Source organism: Nerophis ophidion, unplaced genomic scaffold (genome assembly GCF_033978795.1).
Source record: "Nerophis ophidion isolate RoL-2023_Sa unplaced genomic scaffold, RoL_Noph_v1.0 HiC_scaffold_65, whole genome shotgun sequence".
Lineage (NCBI taxonomy): Eukaryota > Metazoa > Chordata > Actinopteri > Syngnathiformes > Syngnathidae > Nerophis > Nerophis ophidion.
The window spans coordinates 45593-66817 of record NW_026906987.1 but is presented as its reverse complement, the minus strand read 5'-3'; the positions used below and the strand labels follow the sequence as shown (position 1 = coordinate 66817).

General features: G+C 43.4%; 2 protein-coding genes across 2 annotated transcripts; both read left to right on the top strand.

Annotated features, from left to right (window-relative positions):
• Window positions 1–3187: 3187 nt before the first annotated feature.
• LOC133547125 (uncharacterized) lies at window positions 3188–3808 on the top strand (the record flags this gene model as incomplete). The annotated part of the gene is made up of 1 exon (XM_061892950.1): window positions 3188–3808. A coding segment is annotated over one exon (612 nt), but the record flags the coding sequence as incomplete, so codon positions are not given.
• A 161-nt stretch (window positions 3809–3969) lies between these two features.
• Window positions 3970–20741, top strand: LOC133547129 (oocyte zinc finger protein XlCOF8.4-like). The gene is made up of 2 exons (XM_061892954.1): window positions 3970–4014; window positions 18096–20741. Exon 2 carries the CDS (start codon window positions 18131–18133, stop codon window positions 19193–19195), a length of 1065 nt encoding a protein of 354 aa, XP_061748938.1. The 5' UTR covers window positions 3970–4014; window positions 18096–18130; the 3' UTR covers window positions 19196–20741.
• Window positions 20742–21225: the final 484 nt, after the last annotated feature.

Here is a 21225-nt window from a genome sequence, read left to right as displayed (position 1 = left end):
GTCACCGATTCTGTTCATAACTTTTATGGACAGAATTTCTAGGCGCAGTCAAGGCGTTGAGGGGTTCCGGTTTGGTGGCCACGGGATTAGGTCTTTGCTTTTTGCAGATGATGTGGTCCTGATGGCTCCATCTGACCGGGATCTTCAGCTCTCACTGGATCGGTTCGCAGCAGAGTGTGAAGCGACCGGAATGAGAATCAGCACCTCCAAGTCCGAGTCCATGGTTCTCGCCCAGAAAAGGGTGGAGTGCCATCTCCGGGTTGGGGAGGAGACCCTGCCCCAAGTGGAGGAGTTCAAGTACCTAGGAGTCTTGTTCACGAGTGAGGGAAGAGTGGATCGTGAGATCGACAGGCGGATCGGTGCGGCGTCTTCAGTAATGCGGACGTTGTACCGGTCCGTTGTGGTGAAGAAGGAGCTGAGCCGGAAGGTAAAGCTCTCAATTTACCGGTCGATCTACGTTCCCATCCTCACCTATGGTCATGAGCTTTGGGTCATGACCGAAAGGATAAGATCACGGGTACAAGCGGCCGAAATGAGTTTCCTCCGCCGTGTGGCGGGGCTCTCCCTTAGAGATAGGGTGAGAAGCTCTGTCATCCGGGAGGAGCTCAAAGTAAAGCCGCTGCTCCTCCACATCGAGAGGAGCCAGATGAGGTGGTTCGGGCATCTGGTCAGGATGCCACCCGAACGCCTCCCTAGGGATGTGTTTAGGGCACGTCCAGCTGGTAGGATGCCACGGGGAAGACCCAGGACACGTTGGGAAGACTATGTCTCCCGGCTGGCCTGGGAACGCCTCGGGATCCCCCGGGAAGAGCTAGACGAAGTGGCTGGAGATAGGGAAATCTGGGCTTCCCTGCTTAGGCTGCTGTCCCCGCGACCCGACCTCGGATAAGCGGAAGATGATGGATGGATGGATGGATGGTTCCTAATTATGTTGTCCATGAGGACCGTGAAGATTCTGGACTAACGGCACAACTATTTGTATTTTTAATTCCAGCTGACTGACATAACTATGATACATTTTCACATTGAGTTCAGCTGCCGCTGCTACACATTACAATCAGCTTTGAATGATGACAAATAAGGAAGCAACTACGCGCAAAAGTTTGATGTGTGTGTTATTGAGAAGAAGATGACATTACTGCATTTCACCTTGCACTGCACACATAGTTGACTTCTTTTAATTTTCCTGAAGGAATCAATGAAGTACTATCTATCTATCTATTTAAGACTTCAAATAAACAGCTGCTGATAAAAGACTTCCCTGCTTTAAAATGTTACAGAACATCATGTTGGAGGTGTTCAAACTCTGGTGCTAATAGAAATGCTATTTAAAATGCCTTTTTTTCAGGTTTTTATTTCCACAAATGACATGTAGTACCGACAAGAGTACTGATAAATACTGGTATCGATAAGGAATATTTATTAGGGTATCATATCCATGAATCTATAAATTTACATCCCTACTGAAAATACAAGCCAGATATCTTAAAAAAATAAAATCATTTTTTATTTGGATTTAGTTACTACTCCGCTGTCCAACAATGTCTCAACACCGTTGAGAGATGAATTAATGTAGTTTATTTTTACTAATTAGCTATGTTTTGTTGATGTTAAACATCAGAATCAGACACATTTTTATTAACCCCCGAGGGGAAATTAAAATGTTCAGCAGAATCCCATTCAAGGTCAGACAAACATTCTAGGGAGACAGAACAGGATCGCTGACGGGTCTGCCAACTTGCGGCGCCCCTTGCAAAAAAGGTGAGATACATACAGGTAAACAAGTGGGGGCAATGAGAGAGAAAAAAAAAATCGGTCTAAGCCTGGGCCCCTGGAGAGGGGGTCCAGACTGAGGCCAAGGGAAGAAAACAACTTATTGCCATAGCACACATTCCTCTTTCATGTGTGGAAGAGGGAAACTTCAAAGAAGACAAAGGACATTAAAAGAGCAGAGCTGATGCAACCAGACACTTCTACATACATACATGAATAAAAAGTAAAAGAAACAAATACACTGTGGTGGCTTTTGCGGTGTCCCACGCCATCGTCTGCTGGGGTGGAGGGAGCTTGGCCAGAGACGGGAGCAGACCCAACAAAGCAACCAAGAGAGCCGACTCCACTCTCGGCCGCCAAACCAAGTCTCGGCCAGTGTCCAGTCCGCATGGATGAGTGAGGATATGTCCAAAGAGACCGAGGTGTCCGATACCTGCTCATTCAGCCAAGACACTGTGAAGCTTTTCCGTCCCGGCGCTCAGTGCTAGCTCCGCAGTCCTGTCTCTTCATCTGCATCTCCTCCAGTCTCTCCAAACGGACTCTGGTGTGGCAGAAACCCAGCAGCTGGTCTCCATGGCCAAAAGGCTCTCGGGAGGCAGATCCAGAAGTTCACAAAAAAGCACCGCAGAAGTCACGAAAGTGCCACCCCTTGTCACACAGTCCCAAAAGGTCCGGACCAAAAGGCAAAAAAATATATATATATATATGTATATATATAAACATAAAAAGAAGAAGGAAACACAAAAGGATGACACAAGAGCACAGAGCTCCTGCCAACAGCAGCCACTACAGGGTCACCATCTTGGGGGAAAAAAATAAAAAAAATTGCAGCATACCAGCTACAACAACACACAAATCATAAAAGTTTCCTAAAGGAAAATGTTCATATTTAAATAAGTAGAGTAAATAAATCATAAACAGGATTTTACAGTTTAAATGCAAATGTTGATGCTCCTCTTAGACACTGTTCTTTGTTCTCTTTCGGGTGTACAAGCAGCTGTCTTGTTTGTATGTAAGTGTTTTACAGCTGTGTTTATTTTTTTCATGAGTTTTTGTATTGCTTCCCTGATGTACCGTATGGTTTTGACATCTTGAAAGTCAACGTGGGGACTGATGAGATCCTCAGAGACAGAACAGCGGCAAACAGCTTCCCGCCAAGAAAAAGAAGAGGGCCAAGAAAAAAGTGTCGGCCGCCAAGGGCAAGAAGAGCGACGCCCAAGCAGGACGCTCCTCGTCCAGCCCCAAGAAGTCCAGAGCGGGGAGCAAGTCCAAGGCCATCGTCATGGACTCCAGCACAGACGACGAGAAGCATGACGAGGAAGAGAAGGTGACGGCGAGGGACAAGTGGTCGGAAAAAGAGGAAGAGTCGTTGGAAAAAGAGTTGAAAACTTACCTGCAGGACTAAGTGTGCACTTGGATCTTCAATCCGCCAAACTCTTCCCACATTGGAGGAGTGTGGGAAAGACTAATTGGCATCACTCGCCGTATCCTGGATGCATTGCTCCTTAAGGAGGGAGGCTCTCACCTTTCTCATGAGGTGCTCACCACTCTCATGGCTGAGGTCATGGCAATTATAAACGCAAGACCTCTCATTCCAGTTTCAACTAAACCAGAGATGCCAGCAATACTAACACCTGCAACCTTGCTGACACTGAAGAGAGACGTCATATCTGCACCGCCAGGAGACTTCAACGTGAAAGACATCCACTCACAACAATGGCGGCAAGTCCAATCTCTCTCTGATAGATCCGGGAAGCGATGGAAACAAGAATACCTGTCAACCATACAAACTAGGAGAAAATGGTATGCAGAAAGGCCTAACCTGCAAATTGGAGACCTAGTACTACTGAAAGACGGCCAGGTGAGAAGAAATGAATGTCCCACTGGACTCATCGTCAAGTCTATCAACAGCCATGACAACAAAGTAAGAAAAGTAGATGTTAAGATCATCCGACAAGGTACTCCAATAATCTACACTAGACCTGTTTCAGAGGTTGTGTTGCTCCTTCGTAAAGAGACTGTATAGTGGTATAAAACATTATACCAAGCGGGGAGTGTTATGCCCGTTTGATTGTGGACTATTACTGACACCTTGTGGCGATGGGAAATGCTGCGCGTCATTAGTTTGGGCACTTCCGGTTTACTTTGGGCACTTCCGGTTTACGATGTTTGTCTAGTTCATAAACAATAAGAAGTAGTCGAGTTGTGTTAACTCTTACAAGCCTTGGAAAAGATAAGTCTGTAAGTAAACTGTTTAACTTGTTTATGTAACTCAATACTAAGGTGGAAAGTTGCTAAGTTTGATAGTAAGATGTGTATTGAAAAACGATTTTTGGGCACTAATTTAATGAATGTTTGAGGATTTAAAATGGCTGCTGGTCGCATATTTCCACCATCGAAATAGTTTCAACACTCAGCAGTATTTGTTTGGCGATAATGCTGTATATTTGTGTGAAGCTAATGTTTAGATATTGTGCATAACATTTCAGTATGTTAATTGAATCATATAGCTTATACATTGTCATTGTGTGTATTTCAGTTTTACAATAATAAAAAATAAAAGTTAATAAATAAAAAGAAAAGTTCTTCTTCAATTTCGTTTTCGCTATCTGCCTCCATACTCCAACCATCCCTTTCAATACATGCGTAATCTGTTGAATCGCTTAAGCCGCTGAAATCCGAGGCTGAATCCGAGCTAATGTCGCTATATCCTGCTGTGGTAACCGCCATGTTGTTTGTATTGGCATCACTATGTGACGTCACAGGAAAATGAACAGTGGCTTCGCACATAGCCAAAATCAAGCACTTTAAAGGTTTTTTTTAGGGATATTCCAGGACGGGTAAAATTTTGAAAAAAACTTCGAAAAATAAAATAAGCCACTGGGAACTGTTTTTTATTGGTTTTAACCCTTCTGAAATTGTGATAATGTTCCCCTTTAAGAAAGTCAGTGATTTCACTATAAAAGTGGGTGACATTGTTATCACCAGGAAAGATGAGATCACCTACCTAGGTTCCATTCTAGAAGCTAATCTTTCCTGTGATAAAATGGCAACCAAGGTCATCAAAAACGTCAACCAAAGAACGAGATTCCTCTACAGAATCTCCTCTCTGGTCAACAAAAGCACCTTGAAGATTCTAGCGGGAACTCTCATTCAACCCTTTTTTGATTACGCTTGCTCCTCCTGGTACCTTAGCACCTCCAAAACCCTTAAATCTAGACTCCAAACATCCCAGAATAAGCTAGTCCGGTTACTTTTAGACCTCCACCCCAGATCACACCTCACTCCAACCCACTTCTCCAAAGTGGGCTGGCTCAGGGTGGAGGACAGAGTAAAACAACTTGCACTGAGCCTAGTCTATAAAATCCGCGACACCTCCCTGATACCGAAGTACATGTCCAACTACTTCCTGACCGCCATAACCACAACACCAGGGGGAGCTCCACAAACCACGTTAAACCCAGATTCCGATCTAACAAAGGTCTTAACTCATTCTCTTTCTATGCCACATCAATGTGGAATGCACTCCCAACAGGTGTAAAAGTAAGTGCATCTCTATATTCCTTCAAAACCGCTCTAAAACAACACCTCCAGGCAACTTCAACCCTTTACTAATACCCTCCTCCATTCACATCCCATGTCCCCGGATTATAAATAACCTAATGTAAATAATCAAATGTTCTTCTAATGTATATACTTGTTCTTATGCTATCTGAACTCACTATGTTCTCTGGTAGCTGTACATATCCTACTAAATAAGACCTACACTGTTTCAATGTCCACATTTCTCTGTTGATGCAATTGTTGATGACTGAAGTTCTGATATCAACCAAAGCTCCTCATCCCACCCCCGGATTGTAAATAATGTAAATAATTCAATGTATATACTATGATGATTAACATGTGTGATGACTGTATTATGCTGATAGTATATATTTGTACCATGAATTGATTAACATGGACCCCGACTTAAACAAGTTGAAAAACTTAATGGTGATGTTACCATTTAGTGGTCAATTGTACGGAATATGTACTGAACTGTGCAATCTACTAATAAAAGTATAAATCAATCAAGCAATCAAATTCAGAAAATAAAGACTTATACTGTGATTGAACACAAATGTCTTTAAGGAGTGTAAGATTGTCATTTATGTCCCCTGTGGACGACTGAGGAAGTGCCTGCTCTAAAAAAAATTCTTAATCCCCACTATGTTCTGGGGACGTAAGAGGGCTGACGTCACCAGATCAGATTTCTTCTATTGACTCCGGGGGAGTCAATAGAAGAAAAACAAAAAGGATTACCAGGCGTGTATGGTGAGTCCTGGACGAGTTGAAAGTGGCTGTGTCTGTGAAGGGGTGACGGTGGAGTTAGCGTGTCTCTGTCGCTAGGCGATGCCCTTCGCCGCGGCTTCCGCCTCTGCCGACGCATGCGAGGGGGTGAGACGGGGTGTTGCTGGACCCAGTGGAGTCAAGCGGGACTTGGAGACCTCCAAGCCCCAAGATCATCACATCCGGCGCGCCGCGGAATGTCCCAGCCTGCATTGCTTAGGCTAACGTCCACGTTATCCTGTCGAATTCTTCGACTTCCGCTGCGAGAGAAGCTTCATTAACTCGGACTTTACTGTGACGTCTTGCTGGTATCGTGGTGAAAAGCTGTTCTCTCGTGGGTGCAGTGGAGGATGGAACACAGCGTGAGGGTAAGGATAATGATTTGTTATACACTACAAAAACAATTTTTGAACAAAAAACACTTGCATTAGGCACTAAAGACAAAACAAACAGAACTAACGTGGAAGATAAAAGGAACAAAAAGCGCTAGTATATAAACTAGGGACAAGCAAACAAACAAAATAGCATGGAAGCTAATCGTATAACAAAAAGTCTTTTACCACAATCGGGAAATGCGACGTCATCTGTTGTGTGTAGCAAACTAAAGTCCGAGAACAAAAGGCAAACAAAGTCAGGCATATATAGGGGCAGAAATAATCAACAGTCCGGGGTCTTGTTGTCGTATTTTACGCTTCATAATGCGCCACACATTTTCGATGGGAGACATGTCTGGACTGCAGCCGGGCCAGGAAAGTACCCGCACTCTTCTACTACGAAGCCACGCTGTTGTAACACGTGGCTTGGCATTGTTTTGCTGAAATAAGCAGAGACGTCCATGTTAACGTTGCTTGGATGACAACATATGTTGCTCCAAAACCTGTACGGACCATTCAGCATTAATGGTGCCTTCACAGATGTGTAAGTTACCCATGCCTTGGGCACTAATACACCCCCATACCATCACACATGTGTAAGTTACCCATGCCTTGGGCACTAATACACCCCCATACCATCACACATGTGTAAGTTACCCATGCCTTGGGCACTAATACACCCCCATACCATCACACATGTGTAAGTTACCCATGCCTTGGGCACTAATACACCCCCATACCATCACAGATGTGTAAGTTACCCATGCCTTGGGCACTAATACACCCCCATACCATCACACATGTGTAAGTTACCCATGCCTTGGGCACTAATACACCCCCATACCATCACACATGTGTAAGTTACCCATGCCTTGGACACTAATACACCCCCATACCATCACACATGTGTAAGTTACCCATGCCTTGGGCACTAATACACCCCCATACCATCACACATGTGTAAGTTACCCATGCCTTGGGCACTAATACACCCCCATACCATCACACATGTGTAAGTTACCCATGCCTTGGGCACTAATACACCCCCATACCATCACAGATGTGTAAGTTACCCATGCCTTGGGCACTAATACACCCCCATACCATCACACATGTGTAAGTTACCCATGCCTTGGGCACTAATACACCCCCATACCATCACACATGTGTAAGTTACCCATGCCTTGGACACTAATACACCCCCATACCATCACACATGTGTAAGTTACCCATGCCTTGGGCACTAATACACCCCCATACCATCACACATGTGTAAGTTACCCATGCCTTGGGCACTAATACACCCCCATACCATCACACATGTGTAAGTTACCCATGCCTTGGACACTAATACACCCCCATACCATCACACATGTGTAAGTTACCCATGCCTTGGGCACTAATACACCCCCATACCATCACACATGTGTAAGTTACCCATGCCTTGGGCACTAATACACCCCCATACCATCACACATGTGTAAGTTACCCATGCCTTGGACACTAATACACCCCCACACCATCACACATGTGTAAGTTACCCATGCCTTGGGCACTAATACACCCCCATACCATCACACATGTGTAAGTTACCCATGCCTTGGGCACTAATACACCCCCATACCATCACAGATGTGTAAGTTACCCATGCCTTGGGCACTAATACACCCCCACACCATCACACATGTGTAAGTTACCCATGCCTTGGGCACTAATACACCCCCATACCATCACACATGTGTAAGTTACCCATGCCTTGGGCACTAATACACCCCCATACCATCACAGATGTGTAAGTTACCCATGCCTTGGGCACTAATACACCCCCATACCATCACAGATGTGTAAGTTACCCATGCCTTGGACACTAATACACCCTCATACCATCACAGATGTGTAAGTTACCCATGCCTTGGGCACTAATACACCCCCACACCATCACACATGTGTAAGTTACCCACGCCTTGGACACTAATACACCCCCACACCATCACACATGTGTAAGTTACCCATGCCTTGGGCACTAATACACCCCCATACCATCACACATGTGTAAGTTACCCATGCCTTGGGCACTAATACACCCCCATTCCATCACAGATGTGTAAGTTACCCATGCCTTGGGCACTAATACACCCCCATACCATCACACATGCTGGCTTTTCAACTTTGCGCCTATAACAATCCAGATGGTTCTTTTCCTCTTTGTTCTGGAGGACAACACGTCCACAGTTTCCAAATATAATTTGAAATGTGGACTCGTCAGACCACAGAACACTTTTCCACTTTGCATCAGTCCATCTTAGATGAGCTCGGGCCCAGCCAAGCCTGTGGCATTTCAGGATATTGTTGATAAATGGGTTTGGCTTTGCATAGTAGAGTTTTAACTTGCACTTACAGATGTAGCGACCAACTGTAGTTACTGACAGTGGTTTTATGAAGTGTTCCTGAGCCCATCTGGTTATATCCTTTACACACTGATGTCGTTTTTTGATGCAGTACCGCCTGAGGGATCAAAAGTCCGTAATATCATCGCTTACGTGCAGTGATTTCTCCAAATTTTCTGAACTTTTTGATAATTTTACAGACCGTAGATGGTAAAATCCCTAAATTCCTGGCATTAGCTCGTTGAAAAATGTTGTTCTAAAACTGTTCGACAATTTGCTTACAAATTGGTGACCCTCACCCCATCCTTGTTTGTGAATTACTTAGCATTTCATGGAAGCTGCTTTTATACTCAATCATGGCACCCACCTGTTCCCAATTAGCCTGCAAATCTGTGGGATGTTCCAAATAAGTGTTTGATGAGCATTCCTCAACTTTATCAGTGTTTATTGCCACCTTTCCCAACTTCTTTGTCACGTGTTGCTGGCATCAAATTCTAAAGTTAATGATTATTTGCAACAAAAAAACAAAGTTTATGAGTTTGAACATCAAATATGTTGTCTTTGTAGCATATTCAACTAAATATGGCTTGAAAATGATTTGCAAATCATTGTATTCCGTTTATATTTACATCGAACACAATTTCCCAACTCATATGGAAACGGGGTTTGTACTAAAGATTTGTGTGTATTAAAACATGTGCAAACCTCATCTACTTAACTTATGCCCAGAGTCTCTGAAATGAGCAAAATAGAGAGCGCAATCCATTTAGTGTGTCTGTCTTCATGTACAGTCGTGCTCAAAAGTTTACATACACTTGTAAAGAACATAATGTCATGGCTGACTTCAGTTTCCAATCATTTCTACAACCCTTATGTGTTTGTGATGTAGTGATTGGAGCACATACTTGTTGCTCACTAAAAACTTTCATGGAGTTTGCTTCTTTTATGAATTTATTATGGGTCTACTGTACATGTGAGCAAATGTGCTGGGTCAAAAGTGTACATACAGCAATGTTAATATTTGCTTACATGTCCCTTGGCAAGTTTCACTGCAATAAGATGCTTTTGGTCGCCATCCACAAGCTTCTGCTTGAATTTTTGACCACTTCTCTTGACAAGATTGGTGCAGTTCAGCTAAATGTGTTGGGTTTCTGACATGGACTTGTTTCTTTAGCATTGTCCACACGTTTAAGTCAGGACTTTGGGAAGGCCATTCTAAAACCTTAATTCTAGTCTGATTTAGCCATTCCTTTACTACTTTTGACGTGTGTTTGGGGTCATTGTCCTGTTGGAACACCCAACTGCACCCAAGACCCAACCTCTGGGCTGATGATTTTAGATTGTCCTGAAGAATTTGGAGCAAATCCTCTTTTTTTTAATTTTCCCATTCACTCGATGTAAAGCAGCAGTTCCATTGGCAGCAAAACAGGCCCAGAGCATAACAATACCACCATCACGCTTGAGGACAGGAATCCTGGGATTAAAGGCCTCACCTTTTCGCCTCCAAACATATTCCTGGGTATTGTGGCCAAACAGTTCACTTTTTGTTTCATCTGACCACAGAAATTTCCTCCAGAAAGTCTTATCTTTGTCCTTGTGATGTCAGATGGAACAAAAAATTGAGCTGTTTGGCCTAAATATCAAGCAATATATTTGGAGGAAAAAAGGTGAGGCCTTTAATCCCAGGAACACCAACCTACCGTCAAGCATGGTGGTGGTAGTATTGTACTCTGGGCCTGTTTTGCTGTTAATTGAACTGGTGCTTCGAATGGGACAAAGAAAAAGGAGGATTACCTCCAGATTCTTCAGGAAAAACTAAAATCATCAGCCCAGACTTTGTGTCTTGGGCGCAGTTGGGTGTTCCAACTGGACAATGACCCCAAACACACGTCAAAAGTGGTGAAGGAATGGCTAAATCAGGCTAGAATTAAGGTTTTAGAATGGCCTTCCCAAAGTCCTGACTTAAAGGCCTACTGAAAGCCACTACTAGCCACCACGCAGTCTGATAGTTTATATATCAATGATGAAATATTAACATTGCAACACATGCAAATACGGCCGCTTTAGTTTACTAATTTACAATTTTAAATTTCCTGGGAGTTTCGTCTTCGAAACGTCGTGTAATGATGACGTGTACGCAAGACGTCACAGGTTTTTAGGAAGTATGAGCGCTGCACACACACACAGCTAAAAGTCGCCTGCTTTAACGGCATAATTACACAGTATTTTGGACATCTGTGTTGCTGAATCTTTTGCAATGTGTTCAATTAATATTGGAGAAGTCACAGTAGAAAGATGGAGTGGGAAGCTTTAGCCTTTAGCCACACAAACACACGGTGATTCCTTGTTTAAAATTCCTGAAGGTGAAACTTTCCTATGGATCAGAGCGCGGTCAAGAGAACATGGATCCCGACCACATGTCAACCAGCAGGTTTCGGTGAGAAAATTGTGGCTAAAAAGTCGCCTCTTACCGGAGAAAAGCTGAGCTTGTGCCGTCCATAAAGCTGCCGTCGACTCCCCTGAGACACTGGGCGTCAACACCCGGCCGTTGACACACCCTTCCGACTATCAGGTAATATTTAACTCACTAAAACACTAGCAACACAACAGAAAGATAAGGGATTTCCCAGAATTAACCTAGCAAATGTGTCTAAAAACATCGGAATCCGTCCCAATGCAATCGCGTTTTTTTTTTTTTTCTAGTCCGTCGCTATCAATATCCTCAAACACAAATCTTTCATCCTCGCTGAATTTAATGGGGAAATTGTCGTTTTCTTAGTTCGAATAGCACTTTTTGTTGGAGGCTCCCATTAAAATCAATGCAAATATGTGAAGAGCCATCAAAAATGTGACGTCATCGTCTGCGACATCCGGTAAAGGCAGGGCTTTTCTCTTAGCACCAAAAGTTGCGAACTTTATCGTGGATGTTCTCTACTAAATCCTTTCAGCAAAAATATGGCAATATCGCGAAATGATCAAGTATGACACATAGAATGGACCTGCTATCCCTGTTTAAATAAGAAAATCAAATTTCAGTAGGCCTTTAAATGTGTAGACAATGCTGAAGAAACAAGTCCATGTCAGAATACCAACACATTTAGCTGAACTGCACCAATTTTGTCAAGAGGAGGGGTCAAAAACCACAAGCGCCCTATTGCAGGTAAACTTGCCAAGGGACATGTAAGCAAATATTAACATTGCTGTACGTATACTTTTGACCCAGCACATTTTCAGTAGACCCATAATAAATTCATAAAAGAAGCAAACTTCATGAATGTTTTTTGTGAGCAACAAGTATGTGCTCCAATCACTCCATCACAAAAAAATAAGAGTTGTAGAAATAATTGGAAACTGAAGTCAGCCATGACATGATGTTCTTTACAGGTGTATGTAAACTTTGGACCATGACCGTACCTGACTAAGACACTGGAGGGCTGCTTGCACATGAGCCTTGAAGCCAAGCTGAACCTGTTTGGAGACTTAGTCTTGGACTAGTGAGGAAGTAGAAGAGCAGAATTCCCAGGTTCAAAGATGTGATATGAGTGAAGATGGACTTCCTTCACCAGAGTGAGGTGTGGGCTTAGCATGAGCAGCGTAAGCAGCTCACGGTGCGTTTTGTGCTCCGCCAGCTGGTGACGGTGGTAACCAGCTCTCAGAGAGACGTGAAGGCTGAAGGCTGAAGGCTGAAGGCTGAGTGACACACGGCACAGTGAGGACTTTGCTTTTTCACGCACCTCCAAATGTTCTTCTGACTTTGTGTGAAGATGATGTTCACTCTGCTAACATCTGCACCTGCTTTTGTTGGGAATGTGCTGAGTCATCTTCTTCCTCCAGGATGCTTTGTGCACTGGAACACAGAGAGATGTCTCCATCGCTGAGGGACCTCATCACACTTGGACTTTTCTTTCACATCTGCACAATTTACATCATGTCTTCTTTGGCTGTTTAAGGCTGAGAAAACACCTTCAATCTGCATCTTTCAACAATATTTTGCCAGTGAATCATGTTGATCTTTGTGTCCATGTAGTTGTGATGTCATCATTTGGGGCTCATGTGTCATCACATTGACAAGGATTTCTTCTTTCCTTTTCAAACCAATAGACAGCTGCTTATCAGTGAATATCACCTTGTGTCACATCTCATCATTATTTTTAACAATATTTTGCAACATTAGTACCATTTTTTCAGTACTGTTGTATGTTAATGTTAATTGTTTTTGATGTAACATTTAAGAATGTTGATTATGAGAACTGCTGTCCAGTTGTTATATCTTCTTTTTTGATGTACGGTTTTGTGTAATGAGAACTATTCTTAAAGTATTGACACTTTGTAGGGCGCAACCTAACTAATTATTCTTCCTGGAAAAAAAGCTAGTTTCTAGTTTGACAACATAGCATAAATAGCTATACAGTGCTGCCATCTAATGGTCTTGGAAGTGCAAGTGCACTGCAAATGAGACTAATGTCATTGATTGATTGATTGATTGATTGATATTTTTATTAATAGATTGCACAGTTCAGTACATATTCTGTACAATTGACCACTAAATGGTAACACCCCAATAAGTTTTTCATATACCATGAATTGATTAACTTGGACCCTGACTTAAACAAGTTGAAAAACTTATTGAGGTGTTACCATTTAGTGGTCAATTGTACGGAATATGTACTGTACTGTGCAATCTACTAATAAAAGTATCAATCAATCAATCAATCAATGACATTAGTCTCATTTGAAATGCACTTGCACTTAGATAAATAACCATAACCCAACTTTAGGAAGTTGACATTGTTAGGGACCGAATGTCCCTTTGGGACAGAGGACCCTATGGAATTTCTAGCGTTTTATTCTTTCTTTCTTTCTTTATTAGTATTCCACAGCTTTGAGTTGTAATTTGACCCCCTTAACATGCTTCAAAAATCACCAAATTTGACACACACATCAGGACTGGCGAACATTGCGATTTAATCAAAAAACCTAACCCCAAAACTAAAAATTGCGCTCTAGCGCCCCCTAGGAAGAAAACATAGACAAAACTGCCTGTATATGCACATTTAGATGTATATATATATATATATATATATATATATATATATATATATATATATATATATATATATATATATATATATATATATATATATGTGTGTAAAAAAAAAAATATATGTATATATATATATACATATATTATTTTTTTTCGAAGACCTTTATGAAGAAGAAAAAACATAGACCCAGATTTCCCTCGCCCGGACGCGGGTCACCGGGGCCTCCCTCTGGAGCCAGGCCCAGAGGTGGGGCACGATGGCGAGCGCCTGGTGGTCGGGCCTGTTCCCATGGGGCCCGGCCGGGCACAGCCCGAAGAGGCAACGTGGGTCACCCCTCCAATGGGCTCACCACCCATAGCAGGGGCCATAGAGGTCGGGTGCATTGTGAGCTGGGCGGCAGCCGAAGGCAGGGCACTTGGCGGTCCGATCCTTGGCTACAGAAGCTAGCTCTTGGGACGTGGAACGTCACCTCACTGGGGGAGAAAGAGCCTGAGCTAGTCCGCGAGGTAGAGAAGTTCCGGCTGGATATAGTTGGACTCACCTCGACGCACAGCAAGGGCTCTGGAACCAGTTCTCTCGAGAGGGACTGGACCCTCTTCCACTCTGGCGTTGCCGACAGTGAGAGGCGACGGGCTGGGGTGGCAATTCTTGTTGCCCCCCGGCTCAAAGAAGCCTGTACGTTGGAGTTCAACCCAGTGGACAAAAGGGTAGCCTCCCTCCGCCTTCGGGTGGGGGGACGGGTCCTGACTGTTGTTTGTGCTTATGCACCAAACAGCAGTTCAGAGTACCCACCCTTTTTGGGAACACTCGAGGGAGTACTGGAAAGTGCTCCCCCGGGTGATTCCCTTGTCCTACTAGGAGACTTCAACGCTCATGTTGGCAACGACAGTGAAACCTGGAGAGGCGTGATTGGGAAGAATGGCCGCCCGGATCTGAACCCGAGTGGTGTTTTGTTATTGGACTTTTGTGCTCGTCACAGTTTGTCCATTACAAACACCATGTTTAAACATAAGGGTGTCCATATGTGCACTTGGCACCAGGACACCCTAGGCCGCAGTTCCATGATCGACTTTGTAGTTGTGTCATCGGATTTGCGGCCTCATGTTTTGGACACTCGGGTGAAGAGAGGGGCGGAGCTTTCTACCGATCACCACCTGGTGGTGAGTTGGCTGCGATGGTGGGGGAGGATGCCGGACAGACCTGGGAGGCCCAAACGCATTGTGAGGGTCTGCTGGGAACGTCTGGCAGAGTCTCCTGTCAGAGAGAGTTTAAATTCACACCTCCGGAAGAACTTCGAACATGTCACGAGGGAGGTGCTGGACATTGAGTCCGAGTGGACCATGTTCCGCACCTCTATTGTCGAGGCGGCTGATCGAAGCTGTGGCCGCAAGGTAGTTGGTGCCTGTCGGGGCGGCAATCCTAAAACCCCTTGGTGGACACCAGCGGTGAGGGATGCCGTCAAGCTGAAGAAGGAGTCCTATCGGGTCCTTTTGGCTCATAGGACTACGGAGGCAGTGGACAGGTACCGACAGGCCAAGCGGTGTGCGGCTTCGGTGGTCGCGGAGGCAAAAACTAGGACATGGGAGGAGTTCGGGGAAGCCATGGAAAACGACTTCCGGACGGCTTCGAAGCGATTCTGGACCACCGTCCGCCGCCTCAGGAAGGGGAAGCAGTGCACTATCAACACCGTGTATGGTGCGGATGGTGTTCTGCTGACCTCAACTGCGGATGTTGTGGATAGGTGGAAGGAATACTTCGAAGACCTCCTCAATCCCACCAACACGTCTTCCTATGAGGAAGCAGTGCCTGGGGAATCTGTGGTGGACTCTCCTATTTCTGGGGATGAGGTCGCTGAGGTAGTTAAAAAGCTCCTCGGTGGCAAGGCCCCAGGGGTAGATGAGGTCCGCCCGGAGTTCCTTAAGGCTCTGGATGCTGTGGGGCGCATCGCGTGGACATCGGGGGCGGTACCTCTGGATTGGCAGACCGGGGTGGTGGTTCCTCTCTTTAAGAAGGGGGACCGGAGGGTGTGTTCCAACTATCGTGGGATCACACTCCTCAACCTTCCCGGTAAGGTTTATTCAGGTGTACTGGAGAGGAGGCTACGCCGGATAGTCGAACCTCGGATTCAGGAGGAACAGTGTGGTTTTTGTCCTGGTCGTGGAACTGTGGACCAGCTCTATACTCTCCGCAGGGTTGTTGAGGGTGCATGGGAGTTTGCCCAACCAGTCTACATGTGCTTTGTGGACTTGGAGAAGGCATTCGACCGTGTCCCTCGGGCAGTCCTGTGGGGAGTGCTCAGAGAGTATGGGGTATCGGACTGTCTTATTGTGGCGGTCCGTTCCCTGTACGATCTGTGTCAGAGCTTGGTCCGCATTGCCGGCAGTAAGTCAAACACTTTTCCAGTGAGGGTTGGACTCCGCCAAGGCTGTCCTTTGTCACCGATTCTGTTCATAACTTTTATGGACAGAATTTCTAGGCGCAGCCAAGGAGTTGAGGGGTTCCGGTTTGGTGACCGCAGGATTAGGTCTCTGCTTTTTGCAGATGATGTGGTCCTGATGGCTTCATCTGACCGGGATCTTCAGCTCTCGCTGGATCGGTTCGCAGCCGAGTGTGAAGCGACCGGAATGAGAATCAGCACCTCCAAGTCCGAGTCCATGGTTCTCGCCCGGAAAAGGGTGGAGTGCCATCTCCGGGTTGGGAAGGAGACCCTGCCCCAAGTGGAGGAGTTCAAGTACCTAGGAGTCTTGTTCACGAGTGAGGGAAGAGTGGATCGTGAGATCGACAGGCGGATCGGTGCGGCGTCTTCAGTAATGCGGACGTTGTACCGATCAGTTGTGGTGAAGAAGGAACTGAGCCGGAAGGCAAAGCTCTCAATTTACCGGTCGAACTACGTTCCCATCCTCACCTATGGTCATGAGCTTTGGGTCATGACCGAAAGGATAAGATCACGGGTACAAGCGGCCGAAATGAGTTTCCTCCGCCGGGTGGCAGGGCTCTCCCTTAGAGATAGGGTGAGAAGCTCTGCCATCCGGGAGGGACTCAAAGTAAAGCCGCTGTTCCTCCACATGGAGAGGAGCCAGATGAGGTGGTTCGGGCATCTGGTCAGGATGCCACCCGAACGCCTCCCTAGGGAGGTGTTTTGGGCACGTCCAACCTTTAGTAGGCCACGGGGAAGACCCAGGACACGTTGGGAAGACTATGTCTCCCGGCTGGCCTGGGAACGCCTCGGGATCCCCCGGGAAGAGCTAGACGAAGTGGCTGGGAGAGGGAAGTCTGGGTTTCCCTGCTTAGGCTGTTTCCCCCGCGACCAAACCTCGGATAAGCGGAAGACGATGGATGGATGGATGGATAGAGCGGCCATGCCAGCAACTTGAGGGTTCCAGGTTCAATCCCAGCTTCTGCCATCTGAGCCATTGTGTCCTTGGGCAAGACACTTTACCCACCTGCTCCCAGTGCCACCCACATTGGTTTAAATGTACACTTCCACGTGATGTAGAACAGTAGTACCACATTTTAAACATACACACACATCCAAAGAATATACAAATGAAATATATTTGGTGGGCCAAACAAAATGACTCGGGGAAACAATGTTTGGTATGGGCCATACGACTTAAAATCTATATCTTAATAACAATATATGTCACGATATATCATTTGGTATATGATTGATAATAGAAGAATTTCAAAACGGGTTACAAAGGCTCCTAATTTGGCAGCTGACATATGCAGTAACATATTGTGTCATTTCTAATTGTATTATTTTGTCAAAATAATTATTATTAATGTACTTGTTTATTTACTGTTAATATCTGGTTGCTTTATTTGAGAAAATACTACTAGAAATGATTAAATATTTTACTGCATATTTCATCAACTAAATTAGGAGCCTGTGTAGCCTGTTTTAAAACAGTTTTATTAATAATTCTATTCAAAATAATATATCACAAAATCAATTATAAACCATCAACCGTCTATCCATAGTATAAAGTCTTGTTGTCCTGGTTTGTTTTTCTTTTCCTGTGAATAATGTTGTAAAGAGCAGCGTGTTTGTGCGTCACTGAGATTTCAAGAAAGTACATACAATAACTTGTTTTTCCTAAGTGCATGTAAAAGTACTGAATGCTTTGTGTGACTGAGCAGACATGGATGTTTCTAAAACGTGTTTGTCTTCTTGTGGCCTGCAGATGTCTGTGAAGAACATCTTCTCCCTGAGCAACAGATGTTGAGCTTTAGGATGAAGCCACAGCCCTCCGACATTAAAAAGGAAGAGGAACACCCACTAATCCCCCATTTTAAAGCAGAAGAGGATGACCCACTGACCACTCACATCAAAGAGGAAGAGGAGGACCCATTGACCCCCCATTTTAAAAAGAAAGAGGAGGAGCCACTGATAAGCCATTTTAAAGAGAAAGAGGGGGACCCACTGAGCCCTCAAATTAAAGAGGAAGAGCCACTGACCCCTCACATTAAAAAGGAAGAGGAGGACCCACTGACCCCTCACATTAAAGAGGAAGAGGAAGAGCACAGCATCAGTCAGCAGGGAGAGCATCTAGAAGGACTGGAGGAGGTTGATGTCACCAAGATGCCAGTGACTGGTGTCCCTGTGAAGAGTGAAGGTGATGAGGTGAAAGGTGAAAGTGAGGAGAGGGGAGGGGGGGAGCCTCCAAGCAGCAGCTCAACACAACACATGACAACAGAAGCTGATGGAGACCACTGTGGAGGATCACAAGCAGACAAGCTCTTAGCTCCACTATCAGATAGTGAGGACACAACGTCACACTCTCCTGACACTGATGATGAAGACTCTAAAGATGATAAGACATGTCACACTGACAACACTCACTTCACATGTTCTCACTCTCACAAAACTTTTAAATACCATTGTAGTCTGAAAGTACACATGAGAACACACACTGGAGAAAAACCTTTTTCTTGTTCACTCTGTGGTAAAGGTTTTACACAAAGTCACCATTTGAAAAGACACATGAGAACACACACTGGTGAAAAACCTTTTTCTTGCTCAGAATGTGGTAAAGGTTTTACTCAAAGGGACCATTTCAAGGCACACATGAGAAGACACACTGGAGAAAAACCTTTTTCCTGCTCAGAATGTGGTAAAAGTTTTGTATTAAATCAAAGTTTAAAATTACACATTAGAATACACACTGGAGAAAGACCTTTTTCATGTTCAATCTGCGGTAAAAATTCTGTTCAAAAGGATTATTTCAAGGCACACATGAGAAGATACACTGGAGAAAAACCTTGTTTCTTGTTCAATCTGTAGTGAAGGTTTTGTTGTAAGTCAACAGTTGAAAGTACTCATGAGAAGACACACTGGAGAAAAACCTTTTTCCTGCTCGGAATGTGGTAAAAGTTTTGTACTAAATCAAAGTTTAAAAGAACACATGAGAATACACACTACAGAAAAAACTTTTTCCTGTTTAGAATGTGGTAAAAGTTTTGTAAGAAATCACAATTTAAAAGTACACATGAGAACACACACTGGAGAAAAACCTTTTTCCTGCTCAGAATGTGGTAAAAGTTTTGTACTAAATCAAAATTTAAAAGAACACATGAGAATACATACTAAAGAAAAAACTTTCTCCTGTTTAGAATGTGGTAAAAGTTTTGTAAGAAATCACAGTTTGAAAGTACACATGAGAACACACACTGGAGAAAAAGCGTTTTCATGTTCAATCTGCGGTAAAGATTTTACTCGAAGGAACAATTTGAAAAAACACATGAGAGTACACTCTGGAGAAAAAACTTTTTCCTGCTAAGATTGTGGTAAACGTGCTGTATAAATTGTAGTTTAAAAGTACACATGAGAACACACACTGGTGAAAAACCTTTTATATGTTCAGTATGTGGTAAAAGTTAAATAGAAAGTCAGCAATTAAAATCACACATGAGAACGCACTCAGGTGAAAAACCATACTTCTGTTCAATCTGCAATAAACGCTTATCTCACCTAAGATCTATTAAAGTACACATGAGAAGACACCCAGGAGAGAAAGTGTTGAGTTGCAGTGTGTGTGGTGAAAGATTGTCTTCTAAGTAGCAGTGTAAGAAACACAAGTGTGCTGGTGAGAACAGCAGCAGCAAATGAAACTGCAGGATTTGAAATAAACTGTCCAGACTTTCATTTTGACTTTCTAACAACATCAGCACATATAACATGTGTGACATTGTTGTTTGTCTAACAATCTTGTTAATATGATTCTAACATTTATAGATTAGACACTTCAGATTAGCGATTTTATTACAGTCAAATACATGATTTAATATACACATTTGTGTACTTTGAAATGAACAGAACAATTTGACTGAAAGGGTGCGAATAAACAGTACATAAAATTATGTTACATACAATAAACATTCTGCGATGAGGTGGCGACTTGTCCAGGGTGTACCCTGCCTTCCGCCCGATTGTAGCTGAGATAGGCGAAAGGGAATAAGCGGTAAAAAATGGATGGATGGATGGACAATAAACATTGTATGTGTAAATATCCATAATTTACCTTTATACTTATTCATAATAGTGTTTTATATGTTTTTTGAAGAATGACGTGTTACATATTTTATTTTCTAATTCTAGATGATTCCATAGATGAACTCCTTTATATGATGTACATATTTGTTTTACATGTGTTCATACCTTTGCTTTTGAGTACACATAAATCCCTCTTAGTTCATATTTACTGCTTCACATCTGAAACATCTTCTGGACCACTTCTGGAAGCATATTATTATTTACTTTATACATCATTTGAACAATTGTCTTTTATACAAGATCATTTAATTTTAAAATGTGTGACTTTATGAATCATTTGTTGGGTCTCTATAATCCATTCTATTAATTGTCTTTATTACTCTCTTTTGTAATATGAATATTGATGTGTGATTGTTTTATATGTATGTCCCCAGACTTTTATGTAATAAACAATGTATGTTTCAACTAAAGTTGGGTACAATAATTCTAGTTAATATTTGTAAGTATGTATTTTATTCTATTTCGTATTGCACTCCATTGTTTTATTGTTTTCTTTATATGACTTACATGTAGTGTCCAGCTTACTTCATCATCTATATTAACTCAGAAAAATGCGATTACCTTAATTCCTTTGATTTCAATATTATCCCTCATATTTTGTGTTTTACATTTTTACAAACTCCAAATATGATAATATTTAGTTTTATTGAAGTTTAGTGACGGTTTATTGATGTGCAGCCATCTTTTTATGGTTAAGTTCTCTATGGATAAAATAAAATGAGAGTTAAATCAAGCGGTAATGAAGGTGAAGAATGGAAGAT

Bases quoted from the DNA above. Each gene is read 5' to 3' on its own strand.
- LOC133547129 (XM_061892954.1), top strand. From the start codon at position 18,131: ATGTTGAGCTTTAGGATGAAGCCACAGCCCTCCGACATTAAAAAGGAA.